Genomic DNA, 26,309 nt, shown 5'->3' on the forward strand with positions numbered 1-26,309 from the left:
TTCAGTGACACCAACACTTCTCTATGGAGCAGAAATGTGCTGATCTAGCAGGTACCACACGAGGAGAGAGCCATCAGCAGAAGAGGATAGACCAAAGGGACTTTATGATGATTGGCAACCCATGGAAAGGTCTTTGGTGATGATGACAGCAAATAGGACCCAAAGCAAGCCATATTCCACAGAGCAGCTAGGCTCAAGCAAGACTCAATATCAAACACACTTCTTGCACCTCTCAAATGGAGTTTTATCATTTGAGAGGTGAACCAGCTTAAACTGAACCAAGTGATTAGGATGGACATTGTGAACTGGTGGGTTGCAAAACAGCCAAGTCACAGTAAGTACTGCAAAACATCTGAATTAGAGAAAGAAGATTCGCAATGCATCACCTTGAAAAGCGAGAGCGATAAGATCGCATTGTGTGTGATTCAAAACGCTCCCTTAACTGTATAAAAACAGACTGCATCTGGAGCACCAGCTCAAGTGGAAAGGCCATTAGAAATTCACCAGCCAAATCAGAAAACAAATTCGAGATTTTTGTATGTAACAGCTAAAATAACTCACTACATGTCTATGCTAGCTAATGAAAACTGAAACTTACAGAGGTTAGCTGGGTAAATTCTGATGCAGAAAGAGGCTCCACGGATGATAGTCCCAAAAGAAACAACTGTTAAGACATGAACCAAGACTGTTGAGAAAACATTGTCTTTCACAAAGTCATGCTCTTCACTGATAAAGCTACACTGTATTGCTACATCACAGCAGTGCTGACTGTGTATATGTAATCCTTATTTCTTGGCAAATATAAACAATGTCTTTTGATAGATTACAGCAGCATGTTCAGTCTCTTCTCTTGTCCAATGAATATTTTTCATACACACCGACAATATCATCTCATCTTTATCTGGGAGCAGATCAGACAGAATGAATCCCAAGGGGAAGAAGGGGACAAGTGTTAAGCCACCTAGAAATTGCCACCAATTAATTATATTTTTCTGCATAGTCATAAGTGATGCAAAAGGGGATGGGGATGGGGTACACAAGATACGGGGGAATTGCCATCACTTGTGACTATATAGGCATATGGAATGGGACATGGGACAGAAAGAAGCTACTGTCCCCACAACCCTTACAGTCCAAAAATGACCATCACTTGTATGTTTTTCTAGCATTTATTCACTCTTAATAGAAGCCAAAAAGAACTGAACATTAAACATGAGAATCTTCAAATTTTGAAAGGACAACTGGCTCGAAAAGTTCTATAGAAGGGAATCATTGGGAATTGCCATCTTCATCCCTTGGCCCACACTTTGCCACACCAGCTTTCCCTCTATCTCATCATCATCAGTATGTGTTGCCTGCTCCTAGAGTGCCATCAACATCATCTGCAGATTATTGGTGCTATAGCCATCTCCCACACACTAAGATTGTCACTAGAATGTGAAATGTGAATGAACTTTTAATATATTTAGTTACACTTCACATAGATTTTTTATTAATTGTGATTAAACTACTTCAAAGTCCAGTACCCCTAGCTCTGAGCATGGTGAACATGGTAATGCCAGAGGACTGGACATGCACTGGGCAAAGTTGAGCTTTATAGCACAAGAAAAAGACCAAAGAATTAGCTCAGGATCATTGAAATTGTGAGTTTCTAGGGCTAAAAGAAAAGTGAAAACTTGGCCAATGTTAGGGCAACCGCTTATTTAATGTTTGGGGAGTTCATTTGAAAGCTTTGGATGCCGCAAATGTTGACAAGGCAAAAACATGGAATACTTTTGCATGGATTTCAAGTAAGTGAAACTGGCCATTTTCTCTATGTCTCTCTTATCCAAAGAGTATGAAGCACCCTTATCTGGCGGTGTGCAACCATTTCTCCACCTGGAATAGACTCAAGCCCTCATTTACTCCATTGATTTAATGTTTGGACCAAAAGGAATCAGCATTATGGCGATGGAACAGGCTGAACCAGCATCAAGGTGATTTTTGACAGCATCATGTGCAGTTGTGTGCATCACATCAGTCTACATTTCCCTCTCTCTCTTCTATGGGCAAAGAGCTCACTAATCAATTCTAAATTAGGATTGGTTCATCAGGGCTGAATTAGGGTTTCAGCTTATTAGAGCAAAACAGAGCTGCCTGTGGATGTACATCAATTTTTGAACATGCATGCAATGTTTCATAGACATGCAATCACTATTATGGATGACCTGTTACAATACAATTGGGACAGCTTTGTCTAGAGAAAAGGCAAGATTGGTGAGAGCAATTGTTGGCAAATGCAATAGGGCAAAACTGGATAGAGTTCTAAGTGGATGCACTAAGGATTATCAAACCACTATGGAGCAAATGTTCCATGCAATCTTTCCATTGATGATTCAAACTAATCACGCCAATCAAACTCTGTAAAATCTTCTTGTGCATACCCAGCCCCAAAATAGAACAGACCCCAAAGTGAGGCCCAAATCCTTTGATGGCCTCCCAATTGAAGATGTATTGAGCTAGATCGATCACTTTGAAAACGTAGCTAGCTACTATGCCTGGAATGAAGACAGGAAAACATTGGAGATCAGAACATTACTTGAAGGCATCACAGCAACATGGTGCATGCAGCAACCAAGTTGCTCTTTAAGCACAGTTGAGGACTTATGTTATTGTCTGAGATAATCTTGCTTGCTGACCCTTTGCCATGCTTTTGAATTTAATGCACATGTTGCTATCTTCTAACTTGTATTGGTAAATGTATGTATGCACGAGATATGGCTTTGGAACGATCACATATTAGAGCAAGGGTGATTCACACGGGTGGTTGTTGGGCAGTTGGTTACAGCTAACAAAGACCCATGTCTTATGGATGCTCTCCAGATATGCAAAACACACAGGGCTTTCTAATTCCAAGTCCACTTGAAAATGCACAACGGCATGTATGTTGGTATGCCAGGTAGTGGAGCTGGTCTAGGAAACTGTAATACGGGTTTACAAATGATAGTTTGCTACCATGTGGCACCATTTTCAGATTTTGGAGAGCATGAATCTGGCATGCACGAGGTTTCAAATAGTCATGTGAGATCCATGGTTGGCATGAGCAACTAATAGAAAAAGCAATGAGGACAAAAAGGAACAGATTAGAGGGTAAAATAATCAGTTTTATTGCATGAAGGGTCATTGTTCATGTGAGCAACAGTTGGCAAAGGCACAGAGGACAAAGTGGGACTGGTTAACAGTAATACTGATCACTTTTGTCATGAGAAAGGTCACTATTTATGGAACAGCTAGCAAATGCATGAGGACAAAGAGGGACTGATTTGGAAGAGGACGTATACAAAATTTGGGGCAAAACAAATGAGAACAGCATTGGAACAGTTTTGATGTATGATGGACACGTGATGACATATGAAAGTAGAGCTTTGTGATCAGTCATCTGATGGTCAACAACATATGCACTGGACTTTTGGGGATGGATTCTTTATAAACATGGCCTTCTTTGATGTTACAAAGCAGTTAATGCCTAAAGTTGCAAGGCATCAACATATTGATGATGTAATGAAGGCAATTAAGAATTCATTTTCACCAGCTCTAGGGCAAAAGATCGATGCTTTTCTAAGGGATTTGCATCATATTTCAAAAGGCACTGGGTTAGTTGCACCCTTTACCTATTGAGGATAGACAGTCGGAAAGCATAGATATGGCTTTTATCTTGGAGCTTGCTTGAGCATCACTCTGAATGATAGTAACTGGACTATTTTCGCAGTTCAGTAAGCATGTCCCTTTCATTTTGCTGAGGAAGCAAACAAAAGCAAATTGTATGGAGAGATTGTTCAATGACAACATCTTTACGTATCATGGCATGTGAAATGTCCTCCCTAGATCCAAATACTAATGAAATGTTGTTGAGCTAAAACACGCTTTACAGCTGATTAGCCTTTTTACACAACCCCAAAACACGCTTAATTAATTGGGGCACCCTTCAACATCTATAAGTAGACGGGCTGCCCACCATTCACCCAACCTCATCCTTTTGTGCAGCTTTCTCACTCTACCATGCAGATTTTAGCCATCAAGCACCTACCATCTGCTGTCCAAACATCACCACCATCATATCCAGTCCTAGGCAGCCTATTTTCAACTATTGCCTGTTGTTTGGAGGTCTCCATCTGCTGCGTCATCATATCACCTAATAAACCTGCATTTTCAGCATCTAGTGCCAACAACAGGTTGTTGCCATCTCTCCCACCATGCAACTATTGTAGTACCTGCGTTTTTGGTGTCCAACAAGTTGTCTACATCAGCAAACACCTCTCCTGTTGTTGCATGTCAGTTCTCTGCCTTGAGGATCAGTTTTCAGTCTTCTCTAGTGGTACACTTCTGCGTTTACACATGAGACATGACACAAAGCCATACCCACAACAAAGAGCATAAAGAGAATGGACATCAAACTCACCTCCTAACCATAGAGCCAAACGGCCTCACACCCAAGCTTGGGAGCTAGCAGCAAGATAAATCACGACTATGTCCCAAGAGCTAGTGTCCCATACCGCTAGTCCACGCCATTAAGGCAGTGACATTAGGCTCTAGAGTAAATAAACCTAACTATGGTTAGTTAATGGAAGTCTGCTTAGGTTAACCTTAGACCTAAACCTTACTTGTACTTTCACCTATCTTTTTACTTCAACAAGCAAGTACACTCTCCTATTAAGCTCTCACACTCTCTCACTCTCATGTTTCTCTCTCCTCCATAGTTGATGTTTTCTATATACATACGTAAAGAAGAAGCTCTTCTAGTCAACCAATTGATGTTCATCAACCAAATCCTACCAAGTCTACCAACTCTACCACCTACCACTAAGGCAGTTCTACTCAGCATGCTTGCTACTCCTGCCAATCCGCCCACTATACCAAATCTACCAACCTAGCATTGTCTACGTAAATCCACCAACTCCACTACTGCTTAGAACATTGTCGCCCAGGCCAATGCCGCCCACTTGTCAACTAACACTTAATATCCCTCTCATCACAAAACTATTGAAATGCCTTACAAACACGTTCATCCCCATTGTTAGATCATAGGCATTTTAGCCAATGCCTAGACTAGTTCTCAACCAGAGCAAGAAAGTGTTGAAACTAGGTAAACTTTTGACTTATGCTTTATGGGATAAACATAAACCTTATGTGAATAATCATTAATAAACATCTCAAAGTACTTAGCACAATGTAATGACTGACAAGGCATGGGACTACAAACATCTAAATGAACACAAGCCAAAGACTCGCCCACATACATAGAGCCAAACTTTTTATGAGAGTTATGTGTCTACCTACTATATAAACAATGATCACAAGCATTAAAACATAAGTAGTCAAGAGGCAGCAAATACTACAAATGAGTCATTGGACATTCACGACGTGAGATCCAAAGGGGGATCCGTCACCATTGGTGACAACTCTTCAGTCCCCATGCACGAATTGGGGACCATTCCTTTATTGCCCAATCGGCATTCTTCTTCGGCCAAAGTCCTCTATGTACCAGATTTGGGTTTTAACCTCTTTTCGGTTTACGGTCTTACACAACTAGGTATTGAAGTCATCTTTACCCACGATCCAATCACAATGAAAGATACATCTTTAGGAGCTGCTCTTTGGAGAAGTACATAGGAGGGTAGTCTCCACACCCTCACAACCCTTGCTATGTGGACTTCCCACGAGCTTAGACTCCTTTGGGATGCTCGTTATGGGCATTTGAATCTTAATGCTATTCAATCGGCTTCTAGAAAGAAGATGGTGAAGGGACTTCCTAATTTCCCTCCCATTCACAAACTATGCCCTAGCTGCTTGAGAAGCAAGCAACATAGGCAACCTCATCCACAAATTGCTGCTTGAAAGGCTTCTACCCCACTTGAGTTGGTTCGCACCAACCTTTGCAGGCCTATGGGCACAACCTCCCTTGAGAAGGCCAAGTACCTTATGTTGATTGTTAACTTTAGTCATTATGTGTGGCTCTATTTCTTGGAGTACAAGAGCAAGGCATACTTCCACTTTTGTGATGGAAGGTGTTTGCTGAGAAACAAAGCTCCTTCAAAGTTCAAAGTGTTCGAGACGATCATGGCGGCAAGTTTTGTTCTAACCTATTTTTTGAGCTTTAGAGGGACCGTGGTATTAGGGTGGAGTATTCCCATCCGAACACAACATCAGAAAATGGTGTGGTGGAGCATGCCAATCAGACCGTGCTTGAAATGGCCCCGTCAATGTTGGAGCGCAGAACTCTTCCCTATTTCTTATGGGGTGAGGCACTGACTACTGCGGTATATATCCACAATTGGTCATCTACTTCGGCATTGAAGGATACAACTCCCCACCAAGCTTTCTTTGGGAAGAAGCCTTCAATTTTCCACTTTCGCATATTTGGATACAAGGCATATGTCCATGTGGACAATAAGGAAAAAAGGAGCAAGCTCAACCCCAAGTTGAAGAAGCTTATCTTCGTTGGTTATAGTACGACCACGAAGGGCTATCGGCTCTACGACCCGAAGACTCGAAGGAGCGAGGTGAGCAAGGATGTGATCTTCGCTGAGGTTGAGGCCTCCACAAATCCTATTGATGGTTCTTCTGTTATAGGTGATTTTTCGTCTTTGACTGCTGCCCCCCGACACCATCAGCCCTTCGCCTTTCTTCCAAGTTACCCCTTGGCACCCCTTCTTCGTCTGCGAATTGAAACCAGCCTTCCTTCTTGGAATGGGTGGTGATAATCTGATTTAAGAGTTAATTACAGCAATAAATAAATGCACATAAAATGAATTACACACTTTACCATAACATTCTTGGACAGTAGACTTCCTGTTGGCCCCAAAACTGACGCCCCTTGTGGTATTTCTTTAGCTTCATTCAATTGGAAGGAGTACAACTTGAGATTCTTCAAACTCCTCCTGCTAACCAATTGCTCTTGCTGTCATAAATGACCAGCAAGCCTTTTGGGTCATTTGCCCCTTGATTCACCCAGGACTTCTTCTCCAATTTGACCCTTGGCTGGCCAAATGCTGCCCCAAATCAATTTAGGATGGGCTGGCTCCTGAAATCCCTTGATAATCTTCAATTATCAGCTCTGCTTTCAGTCCCTTGAGCCTTCAATCTCTGGCACGGATCCCAAGGTGGCTGCTAAACCCTAATTTCTGCTGTAAATTAGGATTGACTGCAGAAATTACAGATCAGCCCACCAAAAATGGCTGAGATCTCCTCCGAATGGCTAAGAATTGCTGAGAATGGCTGAGCATAGATTGAAGGAGATGAGAGAATGCTGTAGAGAGAGAAAATTCTGAGATTTGTCGCGAAGAACTGACCAAAATCAGCTGCTGCCCTGCTGTACCAGCCCCAAACGGATGCACCAACAACAATAGGAGCATCAGAGACTGTGATCTTCAGGAGAAAGTGCATCAGCAGCAATTGCCAGCTTCCCAAGGTCAAGAATATGCAATCTTCATCACAAAAATAGTCTCCAATGGCTGGGAAATGGCCCCAAAAGCTGGCAGCTGTAGAGAGAGAAAATTCTGAGATTTGTCGCGAAGAACTGATCAAAATCAGCTGCTGCCTTGCTGTATCAGCCCCAAACGGATGCACCAACAACAATAGGAGCATCAGAGACTGTGATCTTCAAGAGAAAGTGCATCAGCAGCAATTGCCAGCTTCCCAAGGTCAAGAATATGCAATCTCCATCACAAAAATGGTCTCCAATGGCTGGAAAATGGCCCCAAAAGCTGGCAGCAACAGTCCAACACCTCTTTCCAACAGCTCCAAAATGAAAAAACAAGATTTCCCTCTCCCTTCAGCCCTATTTAGCCTTTCCCCAACTTACATGGGAAAGTTATGCCAAGTGGCAGCTTTCTTAATCCATTTTCAGCAATTTCCAGCCATTTAATTAAATTTAATTCAACCCTTAATCCATGCCCAGAAAATTGACCTTGCCCATCCAAAAATTAATTGGCTGAGCCATTTGCAACCCAAACTGGTCCCATGCATTAATTGACCCTTGGACAAGCATTAATCCATTAATTAATGCCTAGTCCCTAGTGTCACTACTAACACTTAATGGCCAATTAATGGTCCTAGGGGCAAACTGACACCAAAATTCACCTAAAATCTAACAAGTATAACTTGTTACAACTTTTGCCTTTGACACCCATCTTTTTCATAGGGTCCTTCGGCCTTCAACTGTGAAAAAGTAGCTTGCACCTCACATGTGCAACACATGTGCATCTTTTAATTGCACATTTGATTAATCCTTTAATCAAATGTTAATTAAACATAAGCAAAGCATCAAATTTTCACGTCCTCGTGACAAATCCTCCCCTCCTTTCCCTTCTCCCTCACCTTCTCCACTTCCACCCTTAACAGCTCCTTTATCTGCTACCTCATCATCAAGTATTTCTACCCCTTCTCCTACTCCTCAGGTTTCATCTGGGGGGATTGAGCCGTCAAAGGGGGAGTCTTCTTCATTAGATGAGGAGGATCTACCTTCCCTTAGTGAGGGGGAGTCCCTTCCACAAACAAGTGCTTTACAAGTACCGAAGACCTCTCAGTCTCCTTCGCAACAAGATGAGCCTATCACCATTCCTTGGTGGTATTAGAGGCCCATGCACGATTCAGGAATTACTCAATTCCTTGAGATGCCTCTTGGCCCACATAGCTTAGCTCAACTTCACACCTAGCAAGATAGTTCACTCTGTGTAAACTATGCCCGTATGTCATAGATTCTTCAAGACCATGAGCCTACTACAATTGATGAGGCTCTTGCACAAGATGTTTGGCACAGTGTTATGGAGGCCAAGCTTGATTCTATCCAGCGGAACCAGACTTGGGAGTTGGTTCCTCGTCCAAAGAAATGGATGGTGATTGGTATGAACTGTGTCTATAAGACCAAGAATTTTGCAGATGGAACCTTGGACAAGCATAAGGCACAACTTGTCACCAAGGGATTCTCTTAGCCAGCAAGTTTGGATTACTTTGAGAATTTCGCACCGACAACTCAGACGTCTACTATTCGAACTATCTTGGCTTTAGTTGCCCATCACCATTGGCCAATTTATCAAACGGATATGAAGTCAGCCTTTCAAAATGGCTTCTTGGAGGAGGAGATTTATGTCTCATAACCTCCTGGTTTTCTTGTGCAGGGAAAGGAGGGCCATGTTTACAAGTTGCGAAATGCCCTCTATGGCCTAAAGCAAGCTCATAGGGCTTGGTATCAGCGGATTGATCAAATCATGACCCCAACCTTTATTACAAGGCTGTGGAGCACGGGTGTGTCTTGATCATCTTCTTTATTGATGACCTCATTATCAAAAGAAGAGACACACATGAGGTTGATTGGACGAGGACAATATTGGGCCACGAGTTTGATATGACGGATCTTTGGGATCCTACGCTTCTTCCTTGGATTGGAAATTTACCAGATGGCACATGGCATTTTCATTTCTTGGCACAAGTCTTCACCCTCTTTCAAAGTTTGGTATGGCCACTTGCCCACCATTTTCATAATCGTACATTCCCAATATTTGCATTAACATGCTTATGACAACAAAGTTGTTCGCTTATTTTGTCACATGTATATGCATCATGGTATGTTGTGTTGGTACCCTTAGCTCCCTACATGGTGACTATTGCAATGGCCAGTGAAGAACATGAGCAAGCATGGGTACTAGACATGCAATGGTAGAGTTTAGGACTTCTAGCACAAGGGAAGGACCAAAGAATTTGCTCAAAACCTTTGGAAGAATGAGTTTCTAACGTTAAAATAGTGGAACTTTCATTAATGAAAGTCTCAGTAAAGTTTGGACAATCCCAATTTTCCAATTTTTAGTAAATAATAAACACGATGTATTTTTTAATGGATTTTGGGCATGTGAAACTTGCCATTTTCTCACTTCACCTCTTTCATTCAGGACACAAGCTTGGGAGAAGCCATGGCTGGCCAAGAGAAGTATCATTTTCTTCATTCCGGAAGAGGAATAGCGATTTTTGGGTAGTAGAGAGCAGGGGGCAGCTCATATTGGTTGTGTAAAGCCATTTCTCCCCTGAACATCCTCAAGCCATCATCTCCTCCATCAATTCGTTGCCTAGAGCAAGAGCGATCAGTCTTGTGAGGATGGATGGATTTCTCTCTCTCTCGCTTTTGTTGGCAAAGAGCTTACTTATCTGTGATAAATTAGGATTTTTTGATCAGGGATGAATTGGGATTTCTCTCTCTCTCGCTTTTGTTCGTGCTGAATTGGTAATTGCATAGGAATGCAATCATTATTATAGGCATGATTGGGACAGTTTTATCAGGAGAAAAGCCAAGATTGATGAGAGCAACTGTTGTCAAATTGCATCAAGGCAAACCTGGACAGAGTTCTACACTCAGGATTGAGAACCAAATTAGTGGCTGGTTTACTGCTGTAATTTTAGGGTTTGCAAGCTGACTTGAGGGATGAGCCATTTCAGGTATCCCCAGTTTGATATCAAGTCCAATCAAGATATTGTAAAGGACATTGGCTATTCACCGAAGTCCTTCCATACAAAATATCAATAGTGGACCAGTGATGTATATGCCAACTTATCATTCTTCTCAGTAGTCTAAGGAAATACCGCAAGGGGCACCAAGGTTGGGGAAAAATGGTGTTTATGCCTTTGAGTAGGAGCACTCAAGTTCCCACGTTATGTGTATTTTATTTTCTAGTTTACCATTTTAAGTTGTTTGTGCTTTCTAATTTAATGTTGAAACCTATACTGCCCTTTAGTTATCTAGAGACCAGTTTCAAACTTAATCATTTTTGCCACCGGCATCACCATCCAGTTGCTAACATCATCCACCTCAACTGTGTTTCTTCATCAACCTGTTGCCACTGATCCTGATAATTGCATTTCAACCCTGCATGCTGCCATCTACTTCCAGTCCATTGCATTTGGTGTGTACAGCCCTTGTGACCGCTGGTTGTCATCACTGGAGGCTGCAGGTCAGTATTGGACTGCCCCTTGTCACAGCTTCTACTGCATTTTGCTGTTTTTGGCATCTCCACAGCCTCAGCATCCAAGAACTGTTGGGCTTTCGCTTCTTCTCAGCCTTCATAGCTACCTGACATTCATCTTCATCATTCGGCATCAAGCTTCATATTTGCTGCACTCAGGATTCATTCCAGATGATGACACTCTCCTTCAACTCACTCCCAGGAGAGACTACAGTCGTTGGACAGCAGCCCTCTAGTCCTTGCACATCCATTCTATCACATTCAGCATCGATTACTCATTGAGTCTCCTAAATCATTCATTTTCTTCTTTGTCATTTGCATTCTTGTCCGAGTTCATTGCGTTGGTCATATTTACTCTTTGTGTTTTCTCTGCAAACCCTAGTGTATCCTCACATGGTATCAAAGCCAGATCAGAGTGTCGCAACACATGTTAGTGAAATGACATGCTGTGATGTGACATGTCCCGATACCAATCAAGCTGTGTTGGATGAAATAAATGTGTGTTTTGAGAAAACAGCTACACAATGGTTGTCATTTCTATCTTTTCTGCGCATTTTGTAGTTTAACAGTAGTAATTATGCATCAACTGCAAATAACTGTTCCACAAATAGTTGCAGTAAGAGTCGCAAGGTAATGTTTTGACTTCAAACAATCGTTTACTTGATCTGCATTTAAATGAGGAAAACCACCTCTTTTTTTTTAATTCACTTTCATATCTAGGATTGTACATACCTGGCCAAAAGGAACATAAGAAGGCAACGATGGGACTCGGCTTCGCCAATCAGGAGCAACACCTGAAGTTGTAGTATCTGCAGCCTTTCCAAGTGCAAATGTTGATCTGTCTGCATCCACAACTTGAGAACCTGATGCCAATGCTGTTGTTCTACTAGCTTCTGGAATACCAAAACGCCCTGAATCTGCTTCCAGATCTCTGTTTGAATAGGTGCTTGAATCAATTCTTGAAAAAGTATCTGATGAATCTTGTTTTTTGTGCTTCAGTGGTAGTACAGGCTTTTGCCCATTTACTAAAGGGACAAGCCTTGATATTCTACGCAATGATTTCTGCAGATGACCTAGTCCAAAATTAATACTTTCACCTTCATCGGAAGTTGTATTTAACTTGCCAGTATTAGTATCATTAGCAATCTGTCCAGCACTTGCACTACTCAAACTTTCAGCTAGATCAGAAGCAGTAGTTTTGAGCTGCGCTTGACTGTGGTAGTGATGAAAATATGCTGGGGAGAGAATTCGTGGTATAATATCTTCCGGAATGCAATACGTCCGAAAGTATCCATGCCATCCCTTTTCATGAACATAACTGGCACCAAAAATCTGAGTCAGAGTTAATGTTTAACTGCATGCCGTACCTGACAGGACAAACTCCTACCCTGATTTCACATATTACTCTTCAGTTTTGCTTGGATGGAAAGGATACACTTGCAGGTTTTATGGTCAATTATCAATGCAAAATAATGTAACAACTCACTCTCTTAAGGCTGCATTGCCAACTGGAGGCTGAGAGAAAGTTATGCATTTCACTTCAACCATTTTCTCACTTTTGTTAGCAGTCGTGGATGTTGATGACAATGAAGATAAGGCCAGCACTTTTAGGATTGCTAGAGTTGCCAACACAGCAACCTGCATTGAAAATAAGACACCTATTATTGCTGCATGAAATCACCGAGTGTTTTCCAAGCAAACAGAGACTCACCGCGCCACCTAAAGAGTGTCCACATAGAACAAGCCGACAATCCTTCTTCTTTGCAAGCTTATATAGCTCGATTGCAGGAATACCTTTTGCTCGAGTAAGGAAACCCTGTAAGAGACAATGTGGAGGGAACCAATAATTTAGATGAATAAAGTGCTAAAATAGAATCCAAAACTTGGTTCTCTACTCTTTGCAGCTCCATAATCAACACACCCTGTGAGCAGCTGGCTTAGGTCCTCTTTTCCCCTTCCCAACTGCCGACCGTGTTCCCTGTTTCATTTTTACCTGTCCTTTGTCATTATTTGAATCCCCTTTTGTAACACTTACAGCTTCAGAATCCTCTTCACCTTGCAGGGTATCTGCATCAGAATCTTCATGAAAAAGGGCTCTCTGAAGTATATTTACATCTGTTATCATATCCCTGTAGATATGTGTACCAACATCAACCAAACCTCCAGACATAAGAGAAACAGCACTGAAGGAAACCTAAATGCACCTTACGAATCTTCAGTAATCATCTTACTTGTAATGTTTTGTCCCAATAAATGAAGCGAAAAGTGTGTTCCCTGACTCAGCTAAAAGATATCTGTCAAAATTGATGTAAATCTCAACTATCAGCAGAGTTGCCATATTGTGAATCACCCTACTTTAACAATACACTACTAAAATGAATCCTAGACAAAAACAACAGGAACTCCAGGTGATTCGAGGACTGTTTATTTAAAATTCTGTGTAAGTATCAAGGCTGGATAGAAAACATTAAGAAAATGCAAACACAAGGATGGAATATATAAATTGCAAGCAAATATAAAGATTGAATAGATAAAGTGTTACATCTAGCATGTGTCCCTTCTGGTTGTTTTCCTCTTAGCCAGTGGTGCTTTTGCACCTTAGGGTTGTGTACTTTCATTTTTCTTCAATGTTGAATCAGTCAAGTGTGAATTTCACCAGCTCTCTCACTCAGGGGTGCTATTTCTGTGTGGGCTTTGCACTCCCAAAATCATATATTGATGCTCAAAGCTAGCCCATGTTGCAACAGTATAACAGCCCGCTGTTCTATTCTACAGCAACACAGAAGGTTCGAGAAAGTGTTGCTGCTGTCACTCCCATGTGTCACAGGCCCCTAATCTCTGCAGTCCATGCAGCAGCCTCACAGTTCAGCCATTCACTTTTGCAACACCAAGGTTTAGAGCGGGAGTAGCTTGTTGTACAGCCCAAGGAATCCCCTACTAACACACACACTCTAAATCTGCGGCTGCTACTGCTGGTGACTCAATCTGCTGCTGCTTGTTGCTCAATAAAAATGCAATTGCACAAATCCAACCGTCCAAGCCTCAAGGCTTGCATAAAGTCGTAGCAAACATGGCTAAATGTACCTGCAATGATACCCCAAAGGCACAAGTTGTGCACTAAAATTGCAAATTTGTAAGGGTAGCCTTGAGATCTATCGGGAATTTGCTTTCATTATGCAATTTCTTCCATATCAGTTGCACACAATGGACAACAATCAACTGATGACAAGCCAGACCGCACCAATTACCCCATGTGGGTTTACATGATGTGGCATATATTCTAGCCAAAATCTATGGAATACAGCAGGGGTGGATGTCACACCTTCACCAATACCTACTTATTGTGCTTCTAGTAGTGGAATGACTACCGATTCAGTATTTAGCAATGTTGTTGCTCCACCTTACACTACAGAGCAATCCACTTGGGATAGAGACCAAGCACACTCATCAATTGCATTATCCGTTTGAGAGGGCTATTATCCTGCATATTAGGCTTGTAAGATAGGCAAAAATGCATGGGAACAATTGCCCTTTGTATTAGATTTTTTGTTAAAGGTAGCAACTTGAGGATATTCAGATGGATGAAAGGGATAACACGGATACTTGACACATATCAAGGACTTGAAAGAGCAACTTGTGTTTTATTGATGTAGTTCCAAATAGTCAAAATGTGCCAACCACATTGGCCGGCCTACCTAACACTTCACAAAGGTTTGCTACCATTTCAAGATTGGTTGCCATGTGCTATGCAAGTTATCACATTTTTACTGCCAAGACTTCTAGCAAGCCCAAGAATAATGTTGGGACTTCATCTGATTCCAGTCAAGGTGAAGGCAAAAAGAAGAAACGGTGAGACTTACTGCAATAAACCTGGACATGATATATTTGAGTTTAGGAAGCGCACTGCTTCAGGGGGGAAAAAGAAGAAAGAAAAAGCAATCTAGATTCGTTGTGCACCATCCATAGCGATATGGAACAAAGAAAATCACCATTGGAACACGCAAACACCGTCTTGAAACATAAAGGGATAGGAAATGCATTCCAAGCACATAGAACGTTCAAGCTATTGTTCCCACCAATGTTGCAACATTGGAACACTCCCCAACCAAGGAATGTTGTCTGGAATGTGGTATTTCTAGGAGGGGTCTTTGCAGCTATTTTGCGAGAGTCTTCATCTTCCTCTTCACCACCACCAATGACAACCTACCTACCTAGTTTCAGAAGTGGTGCTGCGATGGAAGCATAAACAAGTGCTGAAATAAACTACTAAACACAAGACAGAAGAGAGAAAACAAAAGAACAAAAAATCAAGAAAACATTGCAAAGGAAGAGAACTCAGAGATGTACTCGGGAAATGGAATCCATATACAAAACACAAGAATGATGCGCATACAACAGTAAGTCACTAGCTGTGTGGGCACCCACACTGGCTCCTCTCTCCAACAAGAAGACCACTTGAAGAATGATGATAATCGAATGAGAGGAGGAGCCACTAAATAAATAGGCCCAAAATATACCAAACATAGCAGCTGGTAGGCCACAAATAAATGCCTAATAATCACTAATATGACCACCATCAAATGCCTAAAATACCCAATAATGTCAAGCATAGCCTAGACTCACACATGAGCTGTCTAGACTAATAACACCCTCTCTCAGATCATGGGTGATCTGATACAAATAATCATATACAACAAAGAACCACCAAAGTAGAACCATGGATACCCAAGTAGTGGGTGATTAAGCCTCCACCAAGGTTCCTTGGAGAGAACCTAAGGTCAATGTCGATCGTATCAGCTCCTAAAAATAGAGAAGAGTCATAACAAATCTCAGTGTTTGTCAACAATGTCTCACAATAGCATACAAGACCATCCTGTCAAAAATGCCTCTGAACATATGTGATCATGGAAAAAAGAGAATAATCTTCACTCTATCATGTGTTTCAAACTCTTTGAATTGAATTAAATTAGAAAAGCCCACTTTAATTTTGTAGAGATTGATTGCTTTGCAAAGAGTTAGAGAGTGGGTGTATTAAAGGATGCAGTGTGAGGCCGGTATCTCCCGCCAACATATCCCAATCAAAAGATGAATGAATTCTTTGGTCTAAAGCAACTTGGAATGACACTGGAAGCCTATTACTCAAAGTTTGTAACACTTCTCAAGTATGCACCGTCTATGGATATTGCGTAGCAAGTATCCAAGTTTTGCTACAGATTGGATGATTCCCTAAACACACGGCTTGAAGCAATGCGTCCATCCCACCACCAAGACACATTGATAAGAGAAAAACCGATTGTACAGGAACTCCACTCCAAACCAAGAAATAATAAGCCTTGGAATAATAAGTTCCAAAATAGAAATATAACTAGGGGCTATGCAAAAAGAGCCCAAGATCAATTCCAATCTGCTAATAGTAAAAAGACTAAGACGTTGGTGGTGGACAACTTTACTGGTGGTAATAAGGATACTTTCCCCACCTTTGCCCAAGACCGCCACAGTGTCCCCTCATGTGAGCTCAAGACTAGGAGCCAATTCCACTTCTTGTCAAAGAAATAGTTCATCATGAACAACCCAAATGTCAATCCCAGCCCCAGGACTTGAATCTACCAGACTTCAGTTGATGCATCAAGAACATCCCTCTCTAGAACCTGTGCATCTGTATATTTATATAGATGAGGCTCAATTGCCGCATCGCACCACCCTTTTACACTCCCTCTGGGCCACCGGAGAGTTGTGAGGGATGACCGCATCACATGGACTAGAAAGCAACAGAGAAAGGGGGAACCAAGCCCTTCCCGCAATTGGAAGAATTGGATCCCTTCCGTGCCACGAACTTCCCCTTGGCTAGAGGATTGGAGTCGGAGTCTGAGAAAAAGGATGACACGTCAAAGGAGTCTGCATCCTGCTTTCTTATACTTCTCCTTCTTTCGTGAGGCGGCTAACTCCTTGCAGTCCTTCCACAAGTGGCCCTTCTTACCACAGTGATAACATTGGGCCTTCAACTTTTTCTTCCTGTCACCCCTCTCTGAAACTGTAAAGGCATCACTAGAACCTCCATAATGAGATGAGAGCCTCTCTTGTAAACGCAAAGATGTGTCAAACAATGGATAAAGGGAAAGAGAGAATAAACGGCCCCAGGAGTGGGGTGAAAGTGAAAGGGTGGGTGGGAATACAGCACTCCATATAAGATAGTCAGGTCCATGTAACTTATCATCTGTAGAAGTGCACGGAGGAGCCATCTGGAGAAGACAAGATAGAGGATAGAGGGTATACAAAGAGGGAATACAGCCAAACCACTAACAAAGACTTTATAAAATGAGAGTTCATATGCAGTGTAACCAAAAATCTAATCAAAACGAAGGGCAATTGCTGCAAAATGAGAAAACCAGTCAAAAACTGCCAAAAACAGCAAAAACGTCATGTACAAACAGTCACCCAACCACGGTTAGAGGCAGAAAACCAAAAACGCAAGCTGATGGAGCATTGAATGCAGCAAACTGACGATTATAGGCTGGAATCCAAGCGCAGGCTGAAAATCAAAAATGCAAGTTGATGGAGCATTGAATGCAGCAAACTGACGATTACAAGTTGGAATCCAAGCACAAGTTGAAAACACAGATTGTTGGTCTGAAAAACGCAGGCCTGATCAGCAGGGAGAAGAAATACCTATAATCAATAGAAAATCACAACAAGAACCGAGATTCTGCAATCTGATACCATGTCAGAAGTCGTGCAGCATGGAAGCATAAACAAGTGCTGAAATAAACTACTGGACACAAGACGAGAAAGAAAACAAAAGAACAAAAAATCAAAAGAACACTGCGAAGGAAGAGAACTCAAAGATGTTCTCAAGAAATGGAATCCATATACCAAACATGAGAATGACGCCTGCCAATGTAGGAGACCTTTCAACTTCGCAGGGTGTGTCTCCAACCCAGATGCGAAATCAAAAACAAAAGCATTCTGGGTTGTCCACTTGTGCCAACAACCCTAAAAACTGAGAAATGGAAACAGAATCTTCATATGTGGTTGTGCTGAAGTAGGGTATTTGGGCTGACCAAAGACCCAATCAAAGGGGCGCAATGAGGTGCCAACCACAACCCTCCAAATAGCAAACAACGACGACCAGATTTTCCATGCCAAAGGGCATGAAAGAATATGGTAGCGAGAAGATTCTGCACTTATGAGACAAGATAAACAAGTGTCATTGGAAATGTGGCATTTTGCAAGTGCAAAGACAAGAGGCAACCCACCAACCTGTGAGAGTGCGCGACGGAAAGAGAAAAGTGAACACGGAGAGGAGGAAGAGACAAAGGGAGGACACAAAAGAGAGAAGGAACAATATGACTGCAATGGCTAAAGGTACAAGGCTGCAACAGTCAGCCCCAACACATAGCTCTACATATCAATGTGGCGCCAAACGGTAGCAGGGAGATGAGAGAATGAGGAGGACTGGCTGATCACAAAGGATCAAGGATAAATAATAAGAGTGGGAGGGTAGGCCGCCTATATTTAGGCAAAGAGCGGCAAAACCCTAAAAATAGCCAAAAGTGCCCAAAAGAAACACACTAATGTACCCTCCATCTAAAGTGTCTAAAACACATCAAATGACAAGCAAAGACAATGTCAGAGCTTCTAATGTCCTCATCTAACTCGCACTAAGTCTCATAGGTAGGAGATAACCACACAAGACACACATGACTACTTACACCTGTTGTGCTAAGAATTGCTCTTAGCCGCTTAAACAGCCCCAAAAAATGCTTATTTCAGGCTTATTTTAGCCAAAACCCTAAAACGGGGAGCGGATCGAGAGAGAGAAGTGGGAGAGAATCTAAAACCCTAATTTTCTATAAATTGGCAGTTAGCCCTCCACTCTTCCCCGAATCTCGTTTTTGCAGGTTTCAAGTGTTATCAGCTTGCTGCCCACACCCCGTTCGCGGAGGACATCTCAGCCCTTGCTGTCCATCACTGTTCCCTACAGTTTGGCGCCTGTTTCCAGCCCTCCACACGCTGATTGCTGTTGTTTCTGCCTGGCGACTGACTGCTAATCATCTGCACTGCTATCGTACAGCCTGCCACATCAGCAAACTGCTGCGTTTGCAGGCCCCAGCTGCCGCCCTGACAGTTTTCTCTCTCCTACTGCAGTTTTTCTCTCTCCTGCAGGCTGTCCTGCCTACGTTTTTAGTCTTTCTCTCTCCTACTGTAGTCACTGCAGTTTTTCTCTCCTGCAAGCTGTCTTGCCTGCGTTTTTAGTCTTTCTCTCTCCTGCAAGCTGTCCTACCTACGTTTTTAGTCTTTCTCTCACCTGTTGCTTGCGTTTTAGTCTTTCTCTCTCTACAGGCTGTCCTACCTGCGTTTTTAGTCTTTCTTACCTCCATAGAGACATCCGATGCGAGTCTCCTTCACATTTGTGAGTTGCCTCCTAACGAGGTTACTGCAAAGGCCCACTCGTCACAGCCGAGCACTTCAACTCCAGTTTGGATCATGGACAATGGAGCTACACATCACACAACTCCTATAGAGGACATTTTCCATACCCGAGCCCCTGCAGCCGGGCGGGTCTGTGTAGGAAACAACTCCTCGGTCAAGATTCAAGCTCAAGGTTGCGTCAGTTTTGCCACTGATAAGGGTCCGAATCTGGCTTTGCTGGACAATGTATATCATGTTCCTCAGCTTGGGATGAACTTGTTATCTGTTCAGCAGCTTTGCCGGTTGGGGCGAGTAGTTTTCTTTACAATGACCACAGTCGAGATCCTTGACTCTCACACAGGTTTAGTGATTGCTCGCGGTGAGGCACAGCCTAATGGCCTATACCACATGACTCATTTTCTCACCGAGCTGGCTGCTGAGGGCTCCGCGTTCCATAGCTTCCAGACCTTAGCCACATCTCGAGAGCCTATGCACAATGAGTGTCTTTGGCATTTTCACTTAGGGCATCTTGGTTATGACTCACTTTATGAGTTGTCACGTCGTGAGCTACTTGAGGGCCTTCCACGTCTGGGCATCATTCTTGACAAGGATCAGTTGAAATTTGTCATGCACGACCATAAGCACACCTAAATAGCATCAAATTGAGCCCCTTGCATAGGACAAATGGAACCCATGGCAATCCATGATTTTGCCAAGTCCACCATGACTTTTATGTTCAAGAGCACATAACACATCCCATTGATTATCATGCAAAACACGCCACGTATCATGATGCTTGTTGCATGAACAAATGCCACAAACATTCCAAGTGGCGAGTCTCATATGTCATGACAAAAGTATCTCAATGTCGAGGCTAATTTTGCCTCAATTGCACTTTGGCAACTAAAATATCAAGAGTGCTCTCGTCCAAAAAGGCAACCAATACTACAAATGAGTTTAAGTCCCTATGCTCCACTTTGGAGGTGGAGGGATCATTTCCATGTTTTGGAGTAGCCCTTGGATATCGACAATCCCAAGGGGTGATCATTTTACCATGGAGATCAAAAGCAAGCCACACAGGAGGGTCCCACACATGGTCAACAAAGGCCTTCGAAGTAGAAGATTTTCAAGGCCCCGTCGGGAATATGGCATTAGCAACTAATACAGGCGATGCCTTATCTTTGCGATCCACATAAGTGCGTAAAGGGTCTTGTAAAGCCCTTGGCATAGCTACTGTCAAGCTCATATCAAACTTTTTACCTCTTTTGGTGCAGACATCAATCCAATCTTGGTCAAGGGAAACCAAAGGCTGCATGGGTTGTTTCCCTTCATCCACAATAGTCCACATCAGGGCCTCATGTGCTTGAGGGCCATCATCCATAGGCATCACTAACTAGTGAAGTCAAACCCCCATCCACAACAAAGGTCTTCTCCAAAGATTCAGCCATGAAATGCCCCAATTCCCACAAGAAAAACAATGCCTTGCAAAGGTTCTCCACTACAAACGATAGTGCAACAAAGGCATTCCAAGGCAATTCAAGCGCAACCAATTGGGCCTTTTGCGTGATGTATCCCAACAACATGGACATGTGGTTGCGGTTGGCAACCCACAAGCTAGGGGGAACCAAAACTGTACCAATCACTCCCATAGCATCCTTAAGCATTCAACTTCAACCCATACCTGGCAGTCCTACTAAATCAATCTTTAGAAGTCCGCCAATGTTCTCCAAGCCGCTACATGCACCAAGCGTCTATCAAAGAAAAATGAAACTCTAGCCAGAAGATCATCTCAGCGCTTGTTGATTTGAGCATTGTCTCATAGAAGCCTTGTGGGCCAACAAAAAATTTCGTCTACACAATCTTCTTGCAAAATGGAATTTAACCATTGGCAAATCTAGGAGAGCACCAGCAGGATTCCAGTCAAAAAAAGGATGACAAAAGGAACACAATACAGTCTTGGTATCCACAGTAGCATCCAAAACATCCTCTTTCTCCTAGTCTGGAAAGGATTCCCGGTCGTGTTGAACATATTCACCCAACAGTATATTGGCAAATTCCAAGAGATGTTTCCAATCCAAGTCCTCTCTCTTCTTCTTTTTTCCCAGACAAATTGAGCTATGGCATGCTCAGTTCAGCCACCTCAGCTACAGTACCATAGGAAGGTGGCTCGTGGACAACTTGCTTATGGATTGCCACCTCGACACAATTTTTTAAGCCTGCCATGCCATTATTTTTGCGCCAGACTGCCATATGTTGGCCATCCACTATGCACAGCTGTACTACATCAAAAATGAAAATTCAGTTCTGACATCAAGTGCAGGCTGCCTGCTCACATCTAGGATCCATACAATTCCGGCACACTCTATGCTGCTGTTCATGTCTTTGACTTAGCATTCAGCTCTGTATAGCTTGGACCACCCCTCTGAGTTTCCTAACCCCTATATTGTGCTCCCTTCTTTGCATCTTCACCCTTTCAGCTACTTTGGCAGTTTGGGACCAATCCAACCACTTCATGTTGATTCGTTCTAAATCACATCTTGCTTGTGCAAAGGTTCTTGTCTATATCCATTCCATTCAACTAAACATTCATTTATTTTCAAGAAGTTTGTGTCCTTTATGCCCTCTGTTAGCCCTTTGTCTTCATACCTTGTGTTCGTGTTCAACCTCCAATGCGCTTCCATGTGTGCAAGTGTGCTTGCTGTTGAGTTTGCACTTGCTGTCCAGTTTCCACAGCTACTAAGCGCTGATGTTACAAGCTTATTCTAAGACTGGACTGCTGTGTTCTAATCAGCCACAATTACATCACTGTCCAGCAGTCATTTTGTTATAGCTTGGAGCCAGCCCAGGTTCTGACCTGACTGCTTGCAATTCTACCTGTGACCAGTCTCTCTGAATTTTAGCTATTCATGGTGTCAAGATTTGTGTTTTGGCTGTTCACTATTTGTGCAGGTTGCTGCTCACTGTTCATGTGTTTGCTGCCTGCACTTTTAGCCTGCTCACAATCTAGACTTCTGTCCTCATTTTGCTCCAACTATGCAAGTTCCCACCTGAATCTCACCCTGGATTGCTGTTCCTCTCTGTGTTTGGCAGTAAGGTTGACTTTAGTGAACCGTGCACGTGCATCATTAGCTCATCACTTTGACACAGTCACAAGTCTAGCTCCAATTGTGTAAGCCACACCCACCCTCAAGCTCGAGTGTTCAGGTCTGTTAGCTACTCACATAACTCGACCAGCTGCTCCAGTTAAATCCAGTTATCCAGCAAAGGAAGCTCCAAAAACAAAAAAAAAAGGGGGGGCATCGAATGGATGCCTGGGTGAGCCATATGAGGCCCTCAGTTTCATGTACAGTCCAGAAATCACCCAAAACCAATTTCACTCGAAATTGTATAGACCAAGAATAAACTTCTCGACATTGATTTAAAGTTCATCCTCTCCATATATTTGCAAGACTGATTTTAATCTTCCAAAGTGCACCATTTATTCACATCCTTGAACACCTATATCATCATCCAGTTGCAGGTTGGAGTTGCATTAGTGAGTCCAAATGGCATCATGACAAACACATAGTGAGGTTGCTCAAGTGTGAATACAATCCTAAGCATATCTGCCTCAAAGACACAGGAATAGTGGTACTCACTTCTCAAAATCGTCTTTGAAAAATGATTGCACCAGTTGAGCTTTTCTAAAACTAGCAGAAACTATCAGTAACATGCCAACAAACAGCTTGTATCAAATCCCACTTTGAATTAATGGCCACATTTCCAATTGAAGGAAATGACAATTAAATAGTCAAATCCTGCATTCTCTAGCTACTGTACTCCAGAAATAAAGTAAGGGAAGCCCCTAGTTAAGAGCTGCACAGTTATGAATCAAAGACATTCTGCCCTAGTTTCCATTACCCTATACATATGGCATGCAACATTGATTTCAAATTTGTCAGCTTACTTTGAGCATGATAGTTTACACGTAGTTGTGCAGACCCTCCTCTTTTGTAACAAATAAGATGGGAGTCTAATTAAATCCAACTTTCGGATCCCACCCAGCTGTTGCCCATGACACACTACACGGAAAGTCTCAACATCACGTCTCAAGACATAATACAAGTCATTCTTTTCTGAAACATTTTGTCATAGTTATTTTGGTTCAAAGAACCTCTTTGGCACTTAGATAAGTGTGTGTACCCCATATGAAGAGACATTTGTGTAATATAGCAAAAAGCACGTAGTAGATAATGCATTGAGACCTTCAGAAAAGGAAATGACATTCAGCTTCCACTAATATCAACAACCTTGATGCCAAATTAATCATCTCTCTCATGGTATTATGAAAAGGTGGAGAACCTGTGAGGTGCATGATCAAGAGAAGCCTGGACCCGCTCTATAGAGACTAGCTGTTCACCAAAATCGGCTTTAAAATTGTTTACAGCGCGAATCACCTCAGAATCAGGTCTCTGAAAGTTAAAACATGTGCGTTTAGGATTATAGACATGTCTATGTAGACATGTATACACATATGTCCAGAGACACATGCAGATGTACACGTGCACACAAAGAAAGAAACAGAAAAGACATTCAATAACTGTTTCGCAGCACAGACAACATGCAAATACACAACCCTCTTCTAGAAAGAACCAAAGGCATATTCCCTTGTGATTTGCACACATGCACCCCTCATGCTAACAACTTGATATGTGCACGCATGCACCAATCCCTGCATGCTCTCATTCATGTACTCAAAACAAGATTCTTCACTGTATGGTTCAACCTTAGCTTAGTTGAAACGTGCTTCAGCCATAGTAGCCCATTTTATTATTACCTTGTAGACACACTCAGAGAGGACCATGGCTCCCAAAATGTCCTTGAGGTCGGCTACATCTTCTGCCTTGAGAGCACGACAGAGATTTTGCAACTGCTCATTCCTTCTCTTGTACTCTTTCTCGAGTTCCTCTTTGCTTTCTTGACTGCTCTGCCATGGCCATTTCCAGGTCCATTGCCACCGTGGCCGCCATGGCAATGGTAATACAGGAGGCAAAGGAGCTGCAACAGATGACACAAGGTCACGGTGCTGCCGTGCCCATGTGTCCAGGCGTTGCTGGATTGAGCCTACCCAGGCAGTTAAGCCAGCCATAGCTGCCTTGTACTGTGTTCTGATGTCGCGATGTAGACCTTCCTCCCCCACTTCCTTCTTTCCTTGGAGAGCACAGATGGAAATTCTCCTGCAACGCCCTTATTGCAGCGACCAAACATGCCTGCTCCGATACAGTTTAGATGAACTCTAGTGACAATTCACGTGATGAGCATCAGGCAAGGACGATCAGCAAAAAGCTCAAGTCCAAGATGTTGCTCCAATACAGGTAAGGTAAACTCTAGATGTCGACTCAGTGATAAGCACGAGGCAGTATGATATTGTTCGATGATCACAGAAAAGCTCTCGAGGCCATGTCTAGCATCATGATGACCACAGAAAAGCTATCGAGGCCACATCATCCTCGGTGATGGAGCCTTCTCATTAGGAACTTCATACCGGCACTTGCGGGCTTGAGATAAACAGGTTACAGCCTCATTCGACTGTGATTCTTTTTCTTCCTTGATCGAGCCAGCTATGGCGCCAGGTCCTCTGCTCTGTCAATCCTTCAGGAACTTCATGCCGGCACCTGCGGGCTTGTGCTAAGCAGGTAACGGCCTCAGTCGACTGAGATTCTTTCTCTTTCTTCATCGATCATGCCAGCGATAGCGCCCCCGGTCCTCTGTCCTCTGTCAAAATTTGTGTGAGGGGGGAGAGCACAATTGTGCCGAGTGTGGAGGAGGGCGATCGCGAAATTCGAAACTGGCAACGATTGGGCGATCAAAGCAAACCTGCGCCGAACAGCCTCGAGCAGTGACGAAAAACATGACTTGGCATCAAATGTATAAAAATAGCAACGCCTGCAGGGAGCCGGGAAATAAAACCCCTTTTTCTTTACAAACCGGCATTTGTCTCTCGATGTTGTTAGAGTGTAGCACAAAGCTCTCACTTGCAACGCCCAAAATATTCAAGGTCGCTAACCCCGCTTCACGCGCTTGGCATCATTCCGAAGCCCCCAACAACACATGGCTGCATCCCTCTCCTCACCAAAAAGGATGAACCACGCGCTTCACACAAATAACACACGGCCACTTCCCTTTTCTCACAAAACAAGATGAACAACGTACTCTATGCCTCATAATATGACAAACCATAAGAGTCTCTCAAGGCCAACGTCGATACTTTTAAAAACATAAAAGCATTTTATAAAATGTATGGAGCTATTCTCGTGAGGGTTTCTCACAAGAAACTGTTTTCAAGTGTGTTCTCGCTTCTAACTTTGCAAACGAGTTCAAGTCGGGAGGTTTTTAGAAACCCCCTTTGATTATTTTAATAAAAAACATTTGAAATGTCCGCATATCTAGAAGCTATCTTTCTTTTTGTGCCATGTTGAAAGGTTTCTTATTTAATCTTTTTAATAAAAACCTTTTAAAAATATCCCTGTTAACTCGGCGGTCCACATGATTAGGATGCCTTTTCTTTTTTCAAGTGAAGATTTCCTATTGGAAAAAGGGTATAGGTGGTTTCTCCTGAGAAAGAGGGGTTTTCCAAGAAAAGTAGAGACCCCCCCCCCCCAAAAAAACCCCTCAAGGGAATTGCTCATATGTTTCTCAATGTCGAAAGGATACTAAGGCATTTTTTAAGAATAATTTTACCACCAATTCATCTCCCACGTGCATGTACTTATTTTGATGATCATAAAATTAATATAGGGACTTCCCATAAAAAGTTTAACTGTAAGTTAGTGTGCTTATCTAAAATATACAATATAAACATTTACAATACTTCTTTTAAAAATAATATGATAAATGCCACATTCATAGCAACTCATCATAGATTTTATATAC

General features: G+C 42.6%; 1 protein-coding gene across 1 annotated transcript in view; it reads right to left on the minus strand.

Annotated features, from left to right (window-relative positions):
• LOC148012606 (lipase class 3 family protein) overlaps positions 1–25,390 on the minus strand; it is an 84,757-nt gene extending 59,367 nt beyond the window's left edge. Inside the window, exons 1-9 of the mRNA XM_087669442.1 lie at positions 24,214–25,390; positions 23,739–23,848; positions 13,220–13,282; positions 12,910–13,117; positions 12,700–12,804; positions 12,475–12,626; positions 11,721–12,306; positions 599–664; positions 387–463 (exon numbers count right to left, since the gene is read on the minus strand). Of these exons, the coding sequence (XP_087525568.1) occupies positions 387–463; positions 599–664; positions 11,721–12,306; positions 12,475–12,626; positions 12,700–12,804; positions 12,910–13,117; positions 13,220–13,282; positions 23,739–23,848; positions 24,214–24,525 (1,679 nt within the window). The 5' untranslated portion in view covers positions 24,526–25,390. The remainder of the gene's footprint in view (positions 1–386; positions 464–598; positions 665–11,720; positions 12,307–12,474; positions 12,627–12,699; positions 12,805–12,909; positions 13,118–13,219; positions 13,283–23,738; positions 23,849–24,213) is intronic.
• Between the last annotated feature and the right edge of the window lie 919 nt (positions 25,391–26,309).

The sequence above is a fragment of the Lygodium microphyllum genome, chromosome 27, assembly GCF_053477565.2.
Source record: "Lygodium microphyllum isolate KBCC chromosome 27, Lygodium_microphyllum_v1.1.10, whole genome shotgun sequence".
Lineage (NCBI taxonomy): Eukaryota > Viridiplantae > Streptophyta > Polypodiopsida > Schizaeales > Lygodiaceae > Lygodium > Lygodium microphyllum.